This window comes from Arvicanthis niloticus, chromosome 8, assembly GCF_011762505.2.
Source record: "Arvicanthis niloticus isolate mArvNil1 chromosome 8, mArvNil1.pat.X, whole genome shotgun sequence".
Taxonomy (NCBI): Eukaryota; Metazoa; Chordata; class Mammalia; order Rodentia; family Muridae; genus Arvicanthis; species Arvicanthis niloticus.
The window spans coordinates 57,085,201-57,107,823 of record NC_047665.1 but is presented as its reverse complement, the minus strand read 5'-3'; the positions used below and the strand labels follow the sequence as shown (position 1 = coordinate 57,107,823).

The following is a 22,623-nucleotide window of genomic DNA, read 5'->3' as shown; positions in this document are numbered from 1 at the left end:
GCGTCCCACACACTGGATAAAGAGAAGGCAAAAATTCTTAGTTTTCTTATGTTAGGTGTTTTGACACAACAATGAGAGAATAACTAATATTCTTCCTCCAGGCAGCTAAGCCAGGGGCTCATATCTGTGAGGCTTCAGTTTGCCCTCATCCATATATCTGAGCAAACCTTTGAATTTTCTACTCTGAATTCACTCTCCTAGAATAAATAAGGAAGATGAGAAAGAGTAATCAACAAAACTATTCCATTTTCATTTTCACTTACACTGGCTTTATGGTCTTTTCCCTCCAATAACAAAAGTTCCACTTGTTCAACTCTGTGGTGAGATCAAGAGCATGGGAAAATGGATAGGGACACAGCGACATCAACATTCTCCCTGCCTGGCAGATGAGAGCTCCGCTTCCTTTAAATGCTTCTTGAATATACAATCCAAGTCTCTGGTAAACTGTGTTTATGTATTACACAATAGCCAGACAAGTCGACACTGAGTATGGCTTTTTCTCCAATTCTCTGTGTTCTTCTCTTTTATGGTCCCTGCATTCCTTACCCTGAGCATGTTAGTGTGAGAGTCCAAGCACAGGCATGAAGCCAGAGGCACCAGGAATCACAAGGACTCAAGACCTAAGGGAGAATCGAACGGGACAAAGGCCAGTTGAAGAGTCAGTCATCAAAAATCTGCAGGAGGAAAGAGGCAGTGTTTCACACACCAAACATGCAGCTTGGCAATATAAACTTCAACATTTAGAGTAGACGATAGGGACCAGGTCCTCCATCATTTTTGTCTAAAAGCTTGTCAGATAATGGGTGAAGGCCATCAGCACCAGGAAGACTTATACATCCTGGCAAATGTGTGTGTATGTGTGCATGTATGTGTTTTCATTTGTGTGTACACTTGTGTACACTTGTATGTAGGTAATATCAAATGCCTTTCTTTGTTTTTTTAAACTTTTTTATTGATTCTTTGTGAGTTTCACATCATGTACCCTAGTCCTGTTCATCTCCCCATTCCAACATAGCCACCTTTTGCGCTTGCAATCTCCCCCAAAATAAAAAACAATCAACTAAATAACAAAACAAAGCATAGAAATCATCTCATCATGGAAGCTGTAGTGTGTCACATTCTGTCCCACAGTATACCCCTCTGTCCACACATCTTCACTTGCAAACATTCATTGCAATGAGTCATTGGTCTGGTCCCAGATCTCTGGCTTCTGTGACACCATCAATATTGGATCCTCATTAGGACTCCTCACGATTAGCCTGTTGTTCTGTGTCATGGAGATCCTGCAGTTTTGGGACAGCGGGACTGGCTCTTTCACCTGTCCCAACCATTTGCTGGTTATATAGATTTTGGGATGGGCCACCTCAGAGCCCTGGATCTGGGCCTGGTTAGTAGTAGAGGTGGTCAGCCCACCAACTCTCCCTTATCTGCACTTCCAGAGCAAACTCCCCAGCACTGCTCTGGTTATACAGCCCAATGCTGCCACCAACAGGAGGCGGGGTCAGCTCTCCTGCTCTTATAGCCTCAAAAATGGCTTATCCGTACCTCCAACACCAGAGCCAGCTGCACCATGCTGCCCAGTCAAGGCGAAGGCCCCATTCAGTGTGAGGCTGGGACAGCTCTCCTGCTGGAACACCCTCAGGGCTGGCTCACCCATGCCTTTGTCTTCAGGGTCAGCTCCTCTGTGTTGCCTCAGTTCTCATGCCCTTAGGGCCAACTACCAAAGATAGCAAGGGACAAGTGGGGAAGGCATTACCCTCCATGGGCCCACCCCTACTTTCCTGCAGAGGACAGACAAGTGGTGGGGTCAGCTCTCCTACACCCCAGACATAAGGGCAAGCTCTACTGTGCTGCCTAAATGAGGTGCAGGGCCCACTCTCCTGAGTGCTGCCAGTGGTGAGAGATGGGCCTGGTTCTCCAAAGCACTTCATCCTGTGAGGGATGGTGTTATCATTCTGTCTAAATTCCACCCCCACAGTTACCTGGCAACAGCTAGGTAGGCCTGGCCCAGTATAAAAGGGGCTGCTTGCCCCCTCCTCTCTTGCTGTCTTGCTCATCCCCCAACCCCCACACTCTGAAGGTAGAACCAAGAAGGTCAAGAGTTCTAGGTCATGCTTCTCAGCTACATGAATTTGAGGACAGCCTGGGATACACGAGACCCTGTCCAAAAAACCAGAAGTGTTACAATGTTTGAATATTTTACATATCCAATATGAAAAACATGGATGTGTCCAGCATGCCATGAAGATGTAAAGAAATATTATTGGCAAGGAACTTTCTAGAAAAATGCACCATGACATCATCGGGTTCATGTTTGGCATGTTTGCCAAAGCACTGAAAACTCATCTTAACTTGAGCCAGAGGATGAGCTAAGACACTCTGTTCCTCATGTTAGTAATGTCACGCAAACACAAAGACTAAAGAGATTAAGTTACACTTATTTTGCAGGGTTTTTTTTTTTTTTATCTAAACATCTTCAGCCTTTAATTTAGACAAAATTTTATTTCTAACTATCATGGTAAGCTTTGACTGAGTCCTGTAGTGATATTGACATTGAGGCCTGGGGATGAGGAGAGACTTGGTGCTTCAGAGAGCTTGCTGTTCTTGCAGAGGATCCAATTGCTTCCAAGTCTTAAAAGAAATGTGCTCTACTTTGGGATATGTTAACGATGGAGTGCGATTAAAAAGGAAATCAAGACAAGTATGGAAGCACCGTCCTGTAATCCCAGCAACCCGTAAGCGGAGGCAGAAGTATCACACTGTTGTACAAACACTTGAAGTCCACACACTCCACTTCATCCAAATCAATTTTCACATTGTTTTTTTTTTGGGGGGGGGGAGGGGGAAGTACTATTGCAACCCTGTTAAGTCAAACCCTGTTTGACTGTGGTTAAGTAACAGTGCTTTTCATCATGATTGGTTCCTGAGAATCTCCGTCCTGGAGGAAGAGGATGTGATTGACAGGCCAGGAGGCGATACAGGAAGAGGACATGATTGACAGGCCAGGAGGTGGCAGCGCATGCATACTGTTCCCTCTCTACTTTGGAGCCCTGAGTGTCTTGGGTTCATTCCATTTTCTACTCTGCTTCTCAGTAATGGAGGCTGTTACACTGTATACATTTCTTGATAACCTCACTCTTCTGTGGTTCTAATTAGACTTCCAGAAAGTCTCGGACCTCTTTGTTGGGTTGCTCTAACCCATATGCTTTAAGATATTTTTCTCATGGGTTCCTTAAAAGGGCTATGGGCACCAGTGAATGAGAAAATGTCATCTCCTTGGTAAACATTTTAGAATGAGATGCATGTGGGACCGAGTGCAGGGACAACAGCATCATTGTACTGAAAGCATAGAGTGGCTACTAACTCATTCCCTTGAACTTGGATTCATCTATGATGTCACGGGTTCCCCTTGTCTTATGCCCAACAACGTAGGACTTGTGGTACAAAAGCCTTCTGTGTCAATTAGTTCCTGTGTGGTTTGACACAGATGCAGAGCTATTTGGGAAAAGCGGTGTCAGCGGGTACCCTGATGGAAGTGGCGGGGAGGCGTGGGCAACAGCTGGGCTTGGTGTAGGCTCCACTGACCTCTCTTCCAGGGTCTTATTGGACACTGATCACCATTCACTGCACAATAGTCACCGTGGGGGAGAGCTTGCACTTTTGAGGGATGTGCCAAGGGCCTGCAGCTGCATGGGTGTGGTTTTGCTGGGAAAATGGAAAGGGAGAGAAATCAAAGTTCCAACACTAGTCTCTAAGTGTAGCTTAGTGCAGGACCCACATCACACAAGACAAAGCTGCCTCCAAGTGCTGCCTTCTCTCGGGTGGGGGGTGGGGGAGATTGGAAGAAGGACCAGGGGGCTGCATGCCTAGGAACCCAGCTCTGCCTTCCATAGGCACCACTGAGAGATGTTTCTCATCACATCCATGGGAACAAGAAGGACCAGTGCCAACCATAGGAACTGCGGGAAGAGTTGAAGCAGAGTATGGGCTTTGGTTTATTTAGATTCTGGTGAGTCCCTGGATGACTTTCATGAAGATTAAAAGACTTACATCATAGGCAGACCTGGAATGGACTTCTAAGATGTCTTAAAGAAAATACTTCATTCTTCTTTTAATCCAAGGAAAGTACACACACAAGATGAGGAGTTTGTCACAGTAAAACAGTGTTAAGCAGAGAATAATCTTTAACCTTTGAGCTCTTAAATAACTAGGATTAGAAGGGATCTTGTCAGATATCTATACCCAGGCCAAGGTTTAGCTTCACTAGGCAAATAAATATATTTATATCCATTCATCTACATGCAGACATTGTATTTATACTTTGCATATTTTTTCAATATTTTTTGCATATCATTCTATATATCTTATCTTTTGTCCAAATACAGCCTGGAAGATTCAAGGTCCTGATGACACGTCTGGACAGTGTTTGCAGTTGGTCCTTATGTGTCAGCAGGGTTCATGGATGGGTGTTGACTGTGGGTTAGCACTATTGGAAACTGGCATATGTCCTTCAGGGGCCTCTTGCTGGTTGATCTCTTTAAGAGTTCTCTGTTCTCCGTGGCAGAATTCCCATGAATTTGTTGCTTTCTCTCTGAAGACACATCCATTTGGGTTTCTTACCTTGTGACAATTGTCACCTCTCTAGTATTCCCATTGCTCCTTACAGAGCCACCACCCTGCAGCTTCTGTACACAGGTCTCCCTCTCCTCTGTGTCCTCTTGCTGATTTTACATTGCAAAAGGAGAGTGACCTATTAGAAGCATAAGTGACATTCTGACAAGAGACACTTAACCCCTCTTCCTAATCAGCCTACTCCCGCCCTAATTACCCTTTCCTCCACTGAGACTCTATGCAAATGCATCAGAATTAGGGAGACAGGATGGAACTAGTCAGTCCAAGCTGGAGTCAATCTTGTGATCCTTCTGTTGTAGCCTCAAACCGTAAACACATGCCCATATACATGGCTTTAACTAATTATATATACCTGTTTGTGTTTGTGTATGGTGTGTGTGTCTGTGTCTGTGTGTGTGTGTGTGTGTGTGTGTGTGTGTGTGTGTCTGTGTATGTATTATGTGGGTGCTCTGTGTTCATGTAGAGGAGGCATGTGTTCACGTGGGAACGTTGCTTGTTTTCCTGTATATAAAGGCCAGAGGTCAACCTCAAGCATTCTTCCTCAGTAACTAGTCACGTTATTTGGGAAAAGTCTTTCTTTCTTTTTGTTTTGGTTTTGAGGTAAGGTCTCTGACAGGAACTTAATTGAGTTAGGTTGTTTGGCCAGTAAGCTCCTGGTACTCTCTGTCTCTCTGTCTCTCTGTCTCTCTGTCTCTCTGTCTCTCTGTCTCTTCTCTCCTCTCCTCTCCTCTCCTCTCTTCTCCTCTCCTCTCCTCTCCTCTCCTCTCCTCTCCTCTCCTCTCCCCTTCTCTCTCTCTCTCTCTCTCTCTCTCTCTCTCTCTCTCTCTCTCCCTCTCTCTCTCTCTGGAGTAAGTGTGCCATCAGACTTGGCTTTTGTATGTAGGCTCTGAGCCTCATTCTCAGCTCTTCGTGTTTGAACAGCAAGTACCTCACTGAATTTGGTTGCCTATTCCTGAACGAATTTAGGGGCACCATTTTTCCTTGTAGCATATTTTGGAGGTTCCTTGGTCTAAGCAATATGGTTTCATGGGGTTTCCATAGTTTTTGTTATGGCTTTAAAAGGGTGTCGGTAGGTGGTAACCCACCTTGTTCATCACCTGTATCCAAGCACATCTTAGCTACAACCTTGTCTGGTCTGGCAGGAACCTTAAAGGGCATCCAGTTAGCCCCTTATGATTTACTTCTTTGCCTCCAGGACAGTTCCCAGGCTCATACAAGCTTAGATTATACATTCTCTGCCTCTCTGGGCTTACACTGATCTTTCTGGAATGTGCTAACCCTGATTCTGGACTGAATTCTTGGACAAAGGTTGACTAGGCTTCTGCTATTCTTCAATGTGTAAGTATGAAGCAGAGAAAAGTCAGCACAAGCCCACTAATGCTGTCTCTACTCTGTAGCCATTTACCACATCCCTCTAGTCCCTCTAGATCCTTGTAGGAAGGCAGAGATCTGAAGCTGACCAATCTATCAAGTTGGAAAAAAGCCAGTCAAAGATTAAGGGAGGGTAGAGAAGCTGTAGACAGTTGCAGTAGCTGTCTCTCAGCTTCTTCTGTGGGGGGGGAGGTGGGGGCTGTTAGGAAATTGCCCTAGGCAGCTCTAATGGGACTGGAAATGGCGCAACTGTCGGCTGCTGACCTGCTTTCTCTTGGTGCACACGAGGTTAGGTCACAGCTGAGGCCTTACAAGGTCATGAGGAAAGAACAGTTACTTATTCAAGACAAAGATGGGGAGACTGAATAACCACAAAGAATATTCAGCCTGATGGAGAAAGGCTGTTTGCTCTTTGGACACTGGTTAAGAGTCCCTAGAGATACCAGCAGCTAAACAAACAACTGCTTTTGACAAGGACCCTTGAACCACAGGCAGCTTTAGGTCCCTCAGAGCTGTAGATTTGAGCTCCTAGACACACAGCCTAAAAAGAACAGCTGAATATTGTCGTTCTTGGGCATAGGCTTGTAGACAGTCTGGAGATCTAGATGCTTTGTTGGGGAATGACACTTGTCTCATGTTCATGCGAGGTGAGGTAGCTGCCAAGGAAAACACACGCAAGGAGCCAAGCATGAGCCATTCCCTGTACAGTGCCACTTGGTGACTTCTGGGATGCCCTGCTCACATCAGGACCACTTTGTGGATGCTGGGACTCCCTGCTCACATCAGCAGAGTGCAGACATCTAACTACATATTCTTACTGTACTTTGTGCCTTAGCCACGGTGAGCCTACTACTCATGTTTCTCAGTATTGAGACATCTCTCAGTATTATCTGATCTAGTTTCCTGCACAAGTTTCTTTTCCTGTTGCTATGATAAAGCACTCTGACAAAAGCAACTTAAGAGAGAAGGGTTGATTCTGGCTCACAGTTCAAGGGTATTTCAGCTCCTACCATGGCAGGCAGGTCAAGTGGCCAGAACTTGAAGCAGCTAATCACATCCCATCCATTGTCAATAAGCAGGGTGATGAAAGCTTGTTAGGCACAGTTCTTCATTTATACAGTCCCAGCTCCCAGCCAGGGAATGCTGTCCCCTACAGTGGATGGGTCTTCCCACCTAAATTAATGTAATCACAATAATTGTCCATGGGCATGCCCAGAGGCCCATCTCCCAGGCAATTATAGATGCTGTCAAGTTAATGACCACTAACAATCACAATTCCCAAAGACCAGTTTAATCTTTCTTACATTCATCACATTCCCTAATAATATTGTGTCTCTGCTGTCTCCTCTGTTTCTAAGTCATTTTTTCTCCCCCTCCTCCCCCTCCTCATCCTCCTCTTCCTCCTCTTCTGTTTCTGTGGTTCTCTCTCTCCTTTTCACACACACATACACTCACACATATACACAACACACACACACACACACACACACACACACACACACAGACTAGAAGTTTCCATAGGACCCTGTGACACACCAGCACTTTAACCGTTGTTAATGCTAGTTGAGTGGGATTATGTGAGTTTTATGTTTTTCTTTTGTTCTTATAAAAATGGAGAGCCAAGATGGCATGGTGACATGCGCCTTTAATACTAGAACTCAGGAGTCAGAGAAGGGAAGGAGTAGGGGCACAGGAAAAGCTCTGTGCTCCTGAGATAGCCAGGGGATAGACTCAGGAGGAGGAGGAAGAGGAGGAGGAAGAAGAGGAGCTACCATCACTGCCACAACTACAAGACATGCCTAGAACCTCAGCACTGCTGAGGTTGAACAGGAGAACCCATGGGTTGAAGACCAGTCTGAGCTATAGAGCAGATTACAGGCCATCTTAGGTTACATACCTTGTCTCAAATAAGGTTATGCATGCAGGTGTGTAAGTTAGTAAGCAAAATGAAAGACAACAAACAAATGGAGGGCACTCAGATTACAGTCCTGACGATATATAAATTCCAGGATTGGAAGCTGAAGGACTTGGGGGCTGCGGGTAAGGCAGAAAGAACATCGGACACAACAGCCATGGTTGTCAGTTGGGCTTCAGGGTTTCTGAAGGTCCCTTTGCCCAGGAGAGAGAGAAGAGCAAAGGACAACAGATTTGAGGAAGAAAATAAAGTTTCCAGTTTTCAACACAGTGAGTCTGAGCTGCCCCAGAGTCCTCCCTGGAGAACTATTGTCTTCAATTTAGAGAGAAGTGTGTTCCAGGGGTGAGTCTGGAAGTCGTGGAGAAAAGACTTGGTAGCTGTAAACCCGAATAAAGATAAATATGTTGGGGGAAAGAGTGAGATATGAGAGCCCAGTTGGAAATTTGGCTGAAGAAGACATCCTATGACTGTTCCATCAAAGGGAATATTGAGAAAGCGTGGAGGGGGACCATGGAAACAACAGAGAGAGGAACGGGACTTCAGGAAGCCAGAGCAAATCAGGCTTTAGGAAGGATGTGCCTTCAAGCAGAGCATCTCACAGATGTCGCTGAGGAAGTACTGGCCTTTTAGAGTGTAGACTCTGTTTTGTCTCAGGACGCTCAGGCATGTTTCCTGGGGATGGGGGTTAGGGCCGGGAAAGGGAAAAGTACTCTCTGTATCAATGTTCTCCTGAGAGAAGGCTTTTAGCCAGGAGGAGGGGAAGAGACTGAACAGAGGGACATTCCTGGCCTTATGGAGGATAATAAGTGCTTCTGTGCTTCACTTTTCCTGGAAGAACTGGAAGTAGGAGGCAGCCCTGGGAAGGACGAGGAGATGGACTGAGAGAGACAGCCCCAGGAAGGGCAAGGGGATGGACTTAATGAAACGAGCCCATTCTTCTCCTTCCTGGGTGGACGTGGAATTCCTGCAGTGCTTTCTGCAAGGATGTTGTAGAGGATGAATCCATTAGCTGCTGCCAAAAAAACAAACTGAAAGAAACAAAGAAAGAAAGAGAGCCTGGCAGGCGAGCTGGAACAGTTCCCAAGACAAGCTAGCTGCACACTGGAAAGTCTCTAACTCAGCATACTTGGCTTCCAGCTGGTTTGGAGCTGCAGATCCCACTGTCTTGGATGCTGGTGTGAGTCCGGGCACGAGATTTCTTGTAGTCTAATCATGTCTCCAATGGAACATGATTCTTAAGTCTTCTGCATCTGAGTTGCATTATACAAATAGGAATACCGATTAGAGATTTTACCACAGGTGACCATGAAGCCTGAGCCAGCCGATCATCCTGCACTCAGCCTGATAGCCTGATAGCTAATGAGTGAAATAGTAGCTGTTAAAATGATCATCATCATCACCAACACCAACACCTGCTTCTCCCTCCTCCTCTTCCTCTTTCTTCTCCTCTTTCTCCTCCTCCTCCCCTTTCTCCTTCTCCTCCTTCTTTATAATTCTGGTGATGTCTTTAGACTCTGCTGCTTTTCCAGACCCCCAGAATGAAGAAATAGTGGGAACGTAAGGAACAGTAGCAAGGCTCACCAGGGAGCTGGACAAATACATGTTGGGGCCAGAAGATCTCAGCTCACTAAGCTCTGTGGGAAAGGATGGAGCAGAGAGTCTTAAACTCAGAGACACCCACTATAGTTTTCGGTGGTGGATTTTGGAGGTTCCTTTGGCATACAAGATTTGGATTGTAAGATCTTAAGTGAGCACCTAGTTACAGGATTGAAAGGTGACTGGGGTGTGAGGAAGAGGAAGACATTCAGAAGGGAGAGTTGGAAGGTGGTGGGAGTTTCCCACGGATAGAGAGGCAGAAGTGTCAGGAGTTGTCTGGATCCAGGATATGAATCAAGGTCCACAGCACCCAGGTAAAGGCCAGGAGGATGCTAAAGCAAACTTACATTCTGTACCACCCATTATTCTGCCCCCTCTCCCCCAGTGCTCACTGGGAACCAAATAATAGCAAACGCATCGACCGCTGGCCCCGCTCCCTTCAGAGCACCCTTTGTCTTGTTCCTGATTTAACGTTCTTGATGGATGAGGCAGGCTCGTCATTCTGATTTTCCTGAGGGGATAGCTTATTGGCAGCAACGTATGACACGTAGGTTCCTGCCCAGGGCTGAGCCAAGGGTAAATATTGTGCCCACCCCCAGTAACACACTTCCTCCAATAAGGCCATACCTACTCCAATAAGGCCACACCTCTTGACAGTTTCAAATGATGTCACTCCTTATGAGTCTATGGGGGCCATTTTCACTCAAACTACCATAAATATTTTTTAATTATCTTTAATTTTATAATTTGTTAAATATTAAGTCATTCATTCACCAGTATGCCCGTGTCTACTGCTTCCTGAATGTTACTGGGCAATAGGATTGGGACTGAAACCCACCTACAGAAAATTTAACATCAGTTAAGGGGAAAAACATAAAATAGGTCATCATTACTTTGAAATGTGCTTGATGGTAGGAGTGTGTTAAGTCAAGGGGCAGCTTAGAGAGAGGAATGGTGGGCATCCTTGGAAAAGTGAGGAAATGTTCATAGTGGAACTTAGCCCACCTTTCTGGAGATGACCAATGGCTTCTTGGTAAAAGATATGGATGAAGTGATGTGGTGAAACATTCTAGTTCAGGAGAATGGTGTTTGGGGTCTGTGAGACGGCTCAGAAAGGTAAAAATTACTATTTACTATCAAACCTAGTAACTTGAGTTCAATCCACAAGACTCATGGCAGAAAGAGAAAACATCCACAAAATGTCCTTGGTCATCCACTTGTGTGACATGTCGAGTGTGACTTCACATACAGACCCTACTGACTCATGCGCACATATACAACAATCAAACCTTCATTTAAGAGTTTTGAAAGATGCTAGTTGTGAAGACGCAGTGACCCGATTGCATTATGGTTGGTAGCAGCATGGGACCTACTGTTGAGTGAAACTCTCATGACCTTTATCCAGCTGTTACATAGTTATGCCATGTTCCAGCAGGTTTACAGGGCAGATATTAAGTATGAACCCTGAAGCTGGTCCTGGTAGTTTCTAAGTCAGGGGACATGTGGACAAATGGGCTCAGAGGTGACCAGTTATCACTTTGTCTTTGCCTAGACCAGGGAGGCCCTCGTCACAATTCTCAACGACCTCCGACCCCAGGATCGCTTCAATATTATTGGGTTCTCCAACCGGATTAAAATGTGGAAGGACCACTTGATACCAGTGACTCCCGACAACATTAGGAATGGCAAGATCTACATGTACCACCTGTCACCCACTGGAGGTAAGAATGATTCCTGGTGGCCCTTCTACCCAGCTTTGGCATGACCATACAGCCATTCTCTGCAAAGAGACAAGGCTTTGGGAGTTGAAGCTGATACTAACAAAAGAAGCAATGAGAGTTTCCCAAGGTGCCTATATGTCTTCGAGTTTGTAAATTCCCATTTCCTAGGCCATAAGTTAGTCATGATAAGTAATAGTTGGAAAATCCATCCACAATGTGGATCCTGAACAAGCAAGTGGAGTTTAGCAAATCATTCTTGGTTGGGGAATAGTTTGAGGTTTATTTTTATTTTCTTGTATATGTGTATTTCTATAATTGATGCTACCTATGTGGAGGTTCCAATGGAAAACAGAAGGTGGTGTGTGATACCCTGGAGTTGGAGTTGCAAGCAGTTGTGAGCCACCTGACAGGAGCCTTGGGAACTGAACTTGGCTCTTCTGGAAAACGTATGACCATGGTGGTCATATAGTAGTCAGAGGGCATCCTTGCAGAGTTGATTCTCTTCTTCATCCTTTGTGGGTCCCAGGAACTGAATTCAGGTTGTCAGACTGACACAGCAAATGCCTTGACTTGAAGAGCCTTCTCATCAGGCCTCCCTGCCCTTTCCCAAGTGCAGCTCCACCATCTTGTTCCTGTGTCTCTTCATTCTATCACTATCTGGAAACACTGTGCCAAACACGCCAGTCAGCCTTTCCTGGTGTGAAGATCTCCATACTCATCAGTCCCCATCCAAGGCAGAGCCCCCCATTCTCCTTTTCAGACTTGTCATGCATGGCCAGCACCTTGACGCATGCTGGCATTTCCTACCAGTTATCAGAATGGTTTTATCACTGGGCATTGTAAATAAAAGGTTAGGTTTAATATTATAGTTATTATCTATTAAAGTAAAGCAGTGTCTCTTTGTAGCCCCTGAGTCCCAGCATGCTGCTTAATGCATGATGCAGGCTCCGCAACTATCTGCTGATTTAAATTCACGCTAGTGGTATCGCTTACCATTAGAATGGTGTGTCTCACAGAAGCAATAAACATCTTTAGAAAAGAGCTGATACGTAATATGTTCATTTAGAACCCAAATCTAAAAATCCCTATTATCTCTCTCTCTCTCTCTCTCTCTCTCTCTCTCTCTCTCTCTCTCTCCCTCTCCCTCTCCCTCTCCCTCTCCCTCTCCCTCTCCCTCTCCCTCTCCCTCTCCCCCTCCCCCTCCCCCTCTCTGTCTCTCTTTCTCCTCTGTCTCTTTCCTCTCCCTGGAGAGCATCAGAGGGCTCCACATTCTCAATGAAATGCTCTTTCAAGCTTGGAGCATAGCTTCTGGAGCTTGCTTTCCTGGATTTGAATCTAACTCTACCCTTTGTTAGCCATTGCCTCTTTCCTCGTCCATAGAATGAGAGGGTGACAGTAACCCAGCTCTTCGAATGCTAGAACTAACCTATTCCAAAAGCATTGAAGGACCAGAGCAGATAAGGGCTCTGTTCTCCTTAAGATCAAAGGTGCTGTTTATTTTTATCCAATGTAGTTCTCTTTCTGGTGCTGGGGCGTCCTATGAGCTCTCAGTGGAATGCTTGGACAGCTGCATAGGACTCTGCTTGTGGAGGGATCCAATGCTGGTGAGCGTACAGGAGACGACCTGCCTCAGCATAGCCTTGATTCTGAGCCCTGATGTGCCTTGGGTGCATGTGTGCATGCATGTGTGCATGCATGTGTGCAGGCATGTGTGCAGGCATGAGAGCCAAAGCTTCATTTATGTCCTGGCTCTCCTTGGCTTTAGGAGAGGAAGAGACATGGCACCATTAGTGCTGACTGAAGACAATATACATGCTTGCTACATGCTCACACCCACACACAGAGAGCTGAGATGAAATTACACCTGATAAAAAGAAGGTAAATCAATGGCTCAAAGAATGCTAGGTTCTGTTTCAGCTGCATCTTTTGCACCTGTCTGTACTCTACCCTTTAGCAACATGCACAGGTGTATCTGTCACCGGTTATCTACTTTTCTTCTTTTGTTTATCTTTTTTTCTCTTTTGAGACAGTCTCACTCTATAGCTCAGGGTGACATCAAACTTTCAGTAATCCTTCTGCCTCAGCTTCCTGAGTGCTGGGAATATACATATGCATCACTATGTCCAGCTTCTAGTCTGTTTTAAGGACAGAAAGCAATGTTGGAAATAGCTTGTTCTTTTAAACATGGTACATTTTTTCATTTCAGCACAACTCATACATTTTACTAAAAAGGGTATTTAGAATGTGAAAACATTTTGTCACATATACTTTATCGCATGACAATTATTAAACACACACACACACACACACACACACACACACACACACACAATGAGGTGGCTGGAGAGATGGCTCAGAGGTTAAGATTCCTGACTGCTCTTCTAGAGGTCCTGAGTACAATTCCCAGCAATCACATGGTGGCTCACAGCCATCTGTAATGGGATTTGGTGCCCTCTTCTGGTGAGTCTGAAGACAGCGACAGTGTATTCGTATAAATAAAATAAATCTAAAAAAAAAAAAAAAAAAAGGTTCGGTATGCATGTTTTATCTCAAGCCTCTAGAAAGAATCATCAAAAGAAACAGATGTCCAACACTACAGTAAGACCAGCATCCTCTTGATAGTGGAGTTGTGGCTGGTAAGTTGAATGGAATTTTTAAGCAATCCAGAAACACAACTACAGCAGGCTCTTTCCCCCTCAGCAAATCAAGTGCCAATTTCTCCACCCACCAAGAAAGTTGTTTAGCATCTGTTCAAGTCACTGTCTGGCTACTTTAATCAGAGTGCTGACAACAAACACTTGTGCAGGGGAGTTGCGTGTGCGTGCGTGCGCGCATATGTGTGTGTGTGTGTATACACCTCCCCATCACAGAAAAAGGTTTTTACGGTAGGATAATTTGAAATCACTTACATATAGTTAGCAAACACTTGTCAAATTTCTAGGTAGACCAGAAAGTCACCACCACTATGTCTAAGTCCTAACCAGACTCTGAATGGCCAAAGGCTAGCTGCAGCCCTGACTGTGCATTCAGAGGTAGAAGCCATGAGCTGTCCTGTGTTGATGTCCTACAGGCACAGACATCAATGGGGCCCTTCAGACTGCCATCAAACTGCTCAACAACTATGTGGCCCAGAATGACATTGAAGATCGAAGCGTGTCCCTCATCATCTTCCTCACTGATGGGAAACCCACCTTTGGGGAGACCAATACCCTCAAGATTCTCAGCAATACCAAGGAAGCCACTGGAGGTCAGATCTGCATCTTCACCGTTGGCATCGGCAATGATGTGGACTTCAAACTGTTAGAGAAACTTTCGCTGGAGAACTGCGGTCTCACGCGGCATGTTCTCGAGGAGGAGAAGGCTGGAGCACAGCTTATTGGGTCTGTTGTCCATCTTCTCATATCCAGGGGCTGAGGGTAGATGTAGTAAGAACCCAGAGCTAAGGGTACCTTTTCCTGGGCCTTTATTCTCTCATCTGCTGGAAATGAAGACAGCTCATTTCATTGAGGAATGTTACAGTGGGGTTTATTCTTATATTTAAAATTATTATTATTTTTTATTTTTTTATTTTTATTTTTTCGGTTTTTCGAGACAGGGTTTCTCTGTGTAGTCCTGGCTGTCCTGGAACTCACTTTGTAGACCAGGCTGGCCTCGAACTCAGAAATCCGCCTGCCTCTGTCTCCCAAGTGCTGGGATTAAAGGCGTGCGCCACCACTGCCCAGCCTTAAAATTATTTTTAATTATTTCTTTTTGTAGCACTGGTAATTGAGCCCAGGAGCTTGTGTATACTAAACAAATGATTCACTCACCAGTGAGCTAGCCCCTCTGTAATTTTAGTTTGAGGTATGGATCTTGCTAAATTCCCCCAAATGGCCTTGAATTTGTTACCCTGCTCCCTCTGACCCTACAGTTTTTGGTAATCCTTGTGTGTGCCACCATGCCTGGTTCTTAACTTTTTTTTTTAAACTATTCAGATTTGAGTTGAATATGTGACTTTAGGTAGGCTTTGAAGGCTGTCTGCCTCAGTTTCCTCTTCTGCCAAGATGAGGATTATAACCGATGACAGTTCAATAGGAAAACTTGTAAGGCTTCAGCACGAGTACTGCATATTAGTGGCCAGTCAAGGTTACAGTCGACATCTTGATATTTTGAATAGCTGGCAAAATGATCATACTGTAATTTGAAGTGAAATGACCGATGAAAACTTAAAAACATTTTTTTGAAGTCGTGGAAGAAGATAGAACTTTTGTCTTCTAAGACAGAATCGACTTGTGTCAGACACCATGCTGCAGCTCGTGGCGTGTGACTCTGCTGTTTGTTGAAGGAAGGACCGTCCCCAGATTCAGCACAATGTACCTCAATCTGCATTGTGCAAATATGGGAGCTATTTCAAAGGAATAGTCTGCTAGATAGATCTAGATTTCAGTTGCCACAATCAAAGAAATTTATGAATGATAAGCCCGTCTCTAAGATACACAAACACAGGTGAGTGCTATGGGACTGGCTGACATTTTTCTCTGAGGATTGTGAGGACATAGATCTGCTTCCTACCTTATAAAAAAATTATTCAAAACCAGATTCAAAGAGAGAAAACCTACTGCACCATGTAACAGAACCAGAGTTTAATCAGGAGGTGACAAAGAAGAGCTATTGCATTGAAACCCATTATCTAAACTGCCATTGTCAGAAATGCTCTCCATACCTTGCATTGCCGGAGCACTTAAAACAAGCCACGCATTTTCTATACCCATTATCTCCTATGATCCGCACACATATCTAGAAGATAAGCGTAGAAGCCAAGATGCCCCACAGACATTTAGCTGTAATGGCTTACTAAGTGGTTTATTTAAGTCTCCTTAATGGTTAATAAAGGTTAGTCTCTGCTGTACAGTCAGGGACCAACTGGGGCTCTGTGCCCCAGTCCTTAGGCATTATTCTTATCTTCAGTGTTGAAACTGAGTCACTGTCATTTCCGATCTCTAGACCCAACCAGAAGAAAAGAAACAGAAGTGAACATGGGCTGTTTTACTACAAGCACATGTCTTGGAAGACGTACATATGGCTCCTAGTCATATTGCACGGGTGAAACCATGGTCTCATGGCATAGCTGTCTGCAACAAAGGCTGCGGATTTTCCTTTGTAGGCAGATGGACACGTGCTCAGTTAGAAAACTATCATTTAAAAGGCGAGAACAGACAGAGGGAGACAGCTAGTGACTCTGAAAGACGCTCTTCACTTCTCAGGCCTATGGATGACATTTGAGGAAATGGAGCCACACATCCTAAAGCAAGGAAGTGGAGACAAACCCCCACGGCCCTCACTTTCTAGACACTTGGAAGGGAAAAGTTAATAGTAGCACCATTGCTTAGCAAGAAGCAGCCATGTAACAAACAGGCCCACAGGAAATGCTCATGGAAGCAAATACTGTATCACACAAAAGCGCTATAAGTTCAGGTGGGCTTCCCATGTTTAATGTGCTGCCCCACGTGCCTTCATAACGTATCGTTGATTTTTAAAGAACAAATTGTAAATAGAACGTTGAGAAACTTAGGTGCGTCCAGCAGAAATTTATCAGGTGTTTTGGGGAATTTTGGGATTGTATCACATGAAGACTAGTTCAAGAAAATAAGGGTCGGTTAGGCGGTGGGAGATTTTGATCGATTCTAAGGAGGCTGCTGTCTTCCTTGCTCTGCAGACATGGAAGCTCTGTAAAATGGTGAGTATTCACTCGTTAGAGGGACTTAGGTCACTGCTGTGCCGTCTGCTATTAAAACACAGAACAACTCGGTGTGGGGGAGATCACATGCACAGTCAGACCCAGACCCTCTGAGAGTCTGATTTTTTTCAGGACTGACCACCTGTAGCCCAGTCAGGCCTTGATTCTCTCTGTCCTACCTCTGCAGGTTCTACGATGAGATCCGGACCCCGCTTCTTTCTGACATCCGCATAGATTATCCTCCTGACGTAGTAGAGCATGCCACCAAAACCCTGTTCCCCAACTACTTCAATGGCTCTGAGATCGTGATCGCAGGGAAGATGGTAGACAAGAAGTTTGATCAGCTGAAGGTGGAGGTCACTGCCAGCAACAGTAAGAAATTTGTCATCCTGAAAAGAGACATCCCCGTGGAGTCCCAGAAGATGGGGAATGATGTCTCAGTCACGCCTGTCTCAGCCAGTGATGGTGGGAAGGACCTCAACCACATCGAGCGTCTCTGGAGCTACCTCACTGTGAAGGAGCTGCTGAGCTCCTGGAGGCAGAGCAACAGTGAGCAAGAGAAAGAGCAGCTGAGGCAGAAGGCCCAGGATTTAGCCTTGAACTACCACTTCCTCACCCCCTTCACCTCCATGAAGCTGAAGAAACCAGGGCTCCACACAAACCAGCTAGAGGACACCCATGGCATGTCTGCAGCCACAGGACCTGCGACAGTGGTGCAGAACCTTCGAGAGGCCAGCATGCAGCCAGGTAGCACAGCCTCAGGGGTAGCCTGCATATTAGAGCTAATTCCTTGTAAGGCCAAGGGAACCGCAGTGGAATTCTGGCTTATTTTTTTTTTATTGTATTGTAATATTATAAACAATGACCCTGCCCAAAGGGCATAGTTGCAGATGCTACCTCAAACAGCTATACTTGTTCTAAACTGTAGCTCCCAAGAGCGTGGAAAAGAATGGCAAGAAGCTGAGAAATGTTGCCCACTGAAGTCAGCTGTGAAGTTTGAGCTTAGCCTGGGCTATGTAGTAAGATCCTGTCTCAACAAAACAGAAACAAATAGTATATATTCATTTAAAACCAACATGTGCACTCTTGAAAATTTGTGATTTACACACCACTCCTTTTGATGAGAGTTGACAGAATTCTTAGTGACAGGAAAAAACATAAACTGAAGCCAAGGGCCACATCATCGGTACTACCAACATGTGGAAAGTGTGCCTGGTTTTTAATGGGTAACATCTTTATTGTTCTTGTCAAATTTCCATCTCCTAGAAAGGAGCCTGGAGTTAATCAAGCTCTCTTAGAGTCACACAAATACTGGCTAATTTATTGTCACATTAAACTCTGACAAGCGCTTACAATGGCAGAGAGAACATGAAGTTTGGCTCCACAGACCTTCCCGAGCAGCTAGGACAGACTTAGGGACCTCCCCAAGAGTATAGTCACTTGCCTGTAAGTGGGGATAATAGGAAGTTTCACGAAGGACCATTGCCAGCAGTGAATATGAAGCCAGTGTCCTTTGGCATAGAATGAGTGTTCTATTAATACTAGATGCCTCTCCCATGGGGTGTGTAGTCCTGGAGATGTATTGAGGATTTCAGGCCTTTCAGCACAGGCTGTCTCCCACCTCAGATAGATGAAGCATCTGCTGGCAAAGTTAGTGAGACTTCATCCTGGCCTACTTATATAAAACGTTATTACATTTATTTATTATGTGAGTGTGTTCCTGTGGGGAGGGGTAAAGATGGGGGGAGGGCAGTGTGCAGAATACAAGTACAAACCAGAGGACAATATGAAGGGGTTGCTTTCCCCTTCACCCTGTGGGTCTCAGGTATTGAACACAGGTTGTCAGGCTTGGTGACAAGGTGAGTGACTTTACCTGCCGAGTCATTTCCCTGGTCCTGAATCATTTTTTGAAGGATCTTTTCAGTTCTTACGTTTGGTTTTGTTTTATTATTTGATATAGGGTCGCACTCTACAGCCTGGGCTTGCCTGGAATTTGGGGTCTTTGGCTTTTTAACTCTCAGGGTTATTATAAATATATCCGAAAGTGGTTGTACATTTCTGGCCTCCACCTGCTGCTCTCTGTGCTTCTCCACACATCTTTAAACACATCTTTCAACTCTTCTTTTCTGTATCCTTTTCAGAACCCGCTCTCAAGAAACCATATGATCCAAGAATTAAAATCTCCAAAACATCAGGTGAGCGAATGTGTAATTTAGAGTAAGAAATTTGTGAGTTCTCCGAAGCCAATAAAAAGAAAACGGTAGCTCACAGAACACATCCTCCGCCCCCTGTGTTGTTCAGCAACATGAGCACTTGAACAAAAACCATCCCAAGCCATTGTATAAACACCAAGGAGATGACCCAGCCTGGCAGGAGTGCCAGGAGAGGAGGTGGAGCGTGGAGGCTCACTCTGCTCCTTACTGGGTTTTAGAGAGCTGAAGTGTGCTTCCAGCATCTGCTGTCCCAAAGTTAAAAATGGTGTTACAAAAATAAAGATATCTGGCTGTACGGGCAGGGTTTTTTTGTGTGTGTGTGTCTTGTTTTTTTGTTGTTTGTTTTTGAATCCTTGGCTTAGAAGGGAAGCACACACTGAAGAAGTAGTAAAATTTCCTTTTGGCAGCATCTTCTAAGAATGTAATATACTAAGAATATACTAATATAATGTAATATACTAAGATGAAAGGACATCCGGGCGTTATTCTCCCAACGTCTGCAACTTCCTTTGTAAGTTTTTGCTCTTTCCTTTCTGCTGATGAGCCAGACGTGTGTGTTTACAAAGCCAGGGGCATCCCAGTGATGTCCATGCCCCTATCCGAGGGAATAGAAGCAAAGAGCATCCCACAGAAGAAATGTGCTTTCTTAAGTGCATGTGAATTGTGGAATATGAGCAAATCTTTCTCCTGGACGCTGCCTGCGGTGATGACTGCTGGGCTCCTCCACACACTCTTGGAACAAGTGAATGACTTCCCTTGTATGAGGATGGGGGCGGGCGGAGTTATGTTTTCAATGTATCATTTCTTAGGTTCCTTACACATTTTATTTGAGACAGGCTCTCCCCTTGGTTTGAAACTTCACCAAGCAGGTGAGAGTTGCTGACATCAAGCTTATAGAGAGATCCACTAGATTCACCATCTCTGAGATTAAAAAGCACAGGCTACCAGACCTGGCTTTTTACATGTATTTTAGGGACTGAATGCAGATCCCTGTGATTGTGAGGCAGCTGCCTTTACTGATTGAGCCACCTCTCCAGTCCTCACCTTCTGTTTCTTTATGTTGCCATTCACACGGGGCTTGAGGCCCTTCACAGTGAGAGCTGCTGAGTTCACTCAAGGTCTTTTCTGAGAGATAGTACCAGAGTCACAGGGAAGATGTGGATTTCCCTGCAGTTTGGAAAGACTGAACTCCTTAAGACTTACAGTTCACACACGCACACACACATACACCTGCATGCACACACGCATTTTCCATCTACATATTCACACAGAGCAGAGAGGTATTCCCAGTCATCTTCTCTGTATAAGTCAGGAAGAAATGCGATCTCCCATGTAGTAAGAGAAGACTACTACATGGGTTCTCTGAGAGTCTGCTGAGGAAGAGACAATACTGCTTATCTTCAGGAGAGGTGGAAACGGGAAGAAAAAGCATAGAATAGGGCCGAGGCTTGTAGTCTCATTTGTGTGACCCAAAAGGGACACTTCCACCATCAACCCTGACTACGATACTCAGCCTTCTAGTAACTTTTATGCTTTACCCGTCACTGACTGAACGTGGACTGATCATTAGTGCCAAGGGTTACAGGCAGCTCACACTGTAAATGCTTATGAGGCTGTGTAGTGGGAGTGTCCAGCCTTTGATGTTATGACATGATGTTGCAATCTATAAAATTTACATTCTAGAACCTACAAGTAGGTTGCAAAAAGGAAAAGAAAATTCCACAATGAGTTGGGGGGGGGGTTAAGGGGGGAATGGCTTAGTAAGAGCGCTTGTTGTACAAGCATGAGGCTTGAGGACCTGAGTTCGAATCCCAGCAGCGAGATGCCACATGCACATCTGTAAGTCAGTATTATGGGGATTGCTGGCTGACAACCTAGCTCTAGATTCAGTGAATAAGGCAGAGAGTGATAGAGAGAGATACCTCATACCTTCCTTTGGCATGTGCACAGGCACAAATGCTTGTGCCACGTGTGAAAATACAGACTCTCACACATACATAGGCTCACTCAAAAACTTTCCATAATGATTTGAGTAAGTTTAAATCCTGTGTTGAACTGATTCATAGCTGTATCCTCAGGATGAGGGTTGGACACACCAGACTGTGTTGGAGAAAGGGTATTTGCCATGTAATTCTTACCATAGATAAGAAAAGATATCATTATTGTCATTATTTAAAAGAGTTATTTATTTGAGTTCACTGTAGCTGTCTTCACACACACCAGAAGAGGGCATCAGACTCCATTACAGATGGTTGTGAGCCACCATGAGGTTGTTGGGAATTGAACTTAGGACCTCTGGAAGAGCAATCAGCACTCTTAACCACTGAGCCATCTCTCCAGCACCCTCTTTTTTGTTGTTGTTGTTCTTAAGATTTATTTATTCTTATTTTATGAGCTTAATGGTTTTGCCTGCATGCATGTGTGTGTACCACTTACATGCAATGCCCAAAGAGCCCAGAGGAGGGTGTCTGACTCCCTGGAACAGGAGTTATGGATGGTTGTGAGCTTCCATGAAGGTACTAGAAACTGAAGTTGGGTTCTCTTTGGGTGGTGGGAGAGGGGAAGGCAGTGCTCTTAGTCACTGAGCCATCTCTTAAGCTCTAGGTTTTTGTCCCTTGATTAGACAGTTAAGAAACAAAGAAATTAATAGGCATGTCCACATGGAAAGTCAAACTCAGTAGTCATAGAAAATCTCCCTTCGCTTTTAATATCACCTAACCTCTCAAAGCCTAGTCTGAAGTGTGATGGAAACACCATCACATCTGAATTCAGGAGAACAGAAGTGGATGTGCCCTCACTGTGTGCTGACTGGGTAGCCCTGGGCCGTCGTTACTCTGTTGTACATTTTCTTATTTAGAATCAATATTCTTGCAATGTTATGATTATGATTAAACAAATGATCCATCTGATAACATAAAGTAGTATTTAGCCAATAAATTTCTCTCTTGCTCTTGGTAGTGGACGGTGATCCTCATTTTGTAGTGGATTTCCCCTTAAGCAAACTCACTGTCTGCTTTAACATTGATGGAGAGCCTGGGGACATCCTACGGCTGGTCTCTGATCACCTGGACTCTGGTAAGTTCTACCTTTCCTTGTGCTCCCTAGTCAAAGAAAGTGGACATTTCATACTATGTTCTGAATGCGAATGGCCAGTTATAGAAGGAAGGCATTCTCTGAATGGCCAGTTATAGAAGGGAGACATTGTCTGAATGGCCAGCTGTAGAAGGGAGACATCCTAAATGCTTCACAGGCACTGATTATTGGTAAAGGAACTGTACAAAGTTTCTGGCGATATATTCAAGCCCTTTACCTCATACTCCTAATAGGGCCTTGGATATGCACCATAGCAGCTGGATCACATTTCCATCCTGTGAAATGGAAGTAGTGATACTCTGCCTGTCTTACAAGTGGTTATGAAATATATTCAACTGCATCATGGGTAGAAACAATCAGGTCCTG

General features: G+C 44.8%; 1 protein-coding gene across 2 annotated transcripts in view; it reads left to right on the top strand.

Annotated features, from left to right (window-relative positions):
- Positions 1 to 22,623, top strand: part of Itih5 (inter-alpha-trypsin inhibitor heavy chain 5) — a 91,445-nt gene that overhangs the window by 58,387 nt on the left and 10,435 nt on the right. For both annotated transcript variants that reach the window (XM_076939428.1, XM_034510435.2), the window contains exons 8-12: positions 11,067 to 11,235; positions 14,306 to 14,615; positions 17,139 to 17,698; positions 19,093 to 19,146; positions 22,123 to 22,239. In XM_076939428.1, the coding sequence (XP_076795543.1) occupies positions 11,067 to 11,235; positions 14,306 to 14,615; positions 17,139 to 17,698; positions 19,093 to 19,146; positions 22,123 to 22,239 (1,210 nt within the window). The remainder of the gene's footprint in view (positions 1 to 11,066; positions 11,236 to 14,305; positions 14,616 to 17,138; positions 17,699 to 19,092; positions 19,147 to 22,122; positions 22,240 to 22,623) is intronic.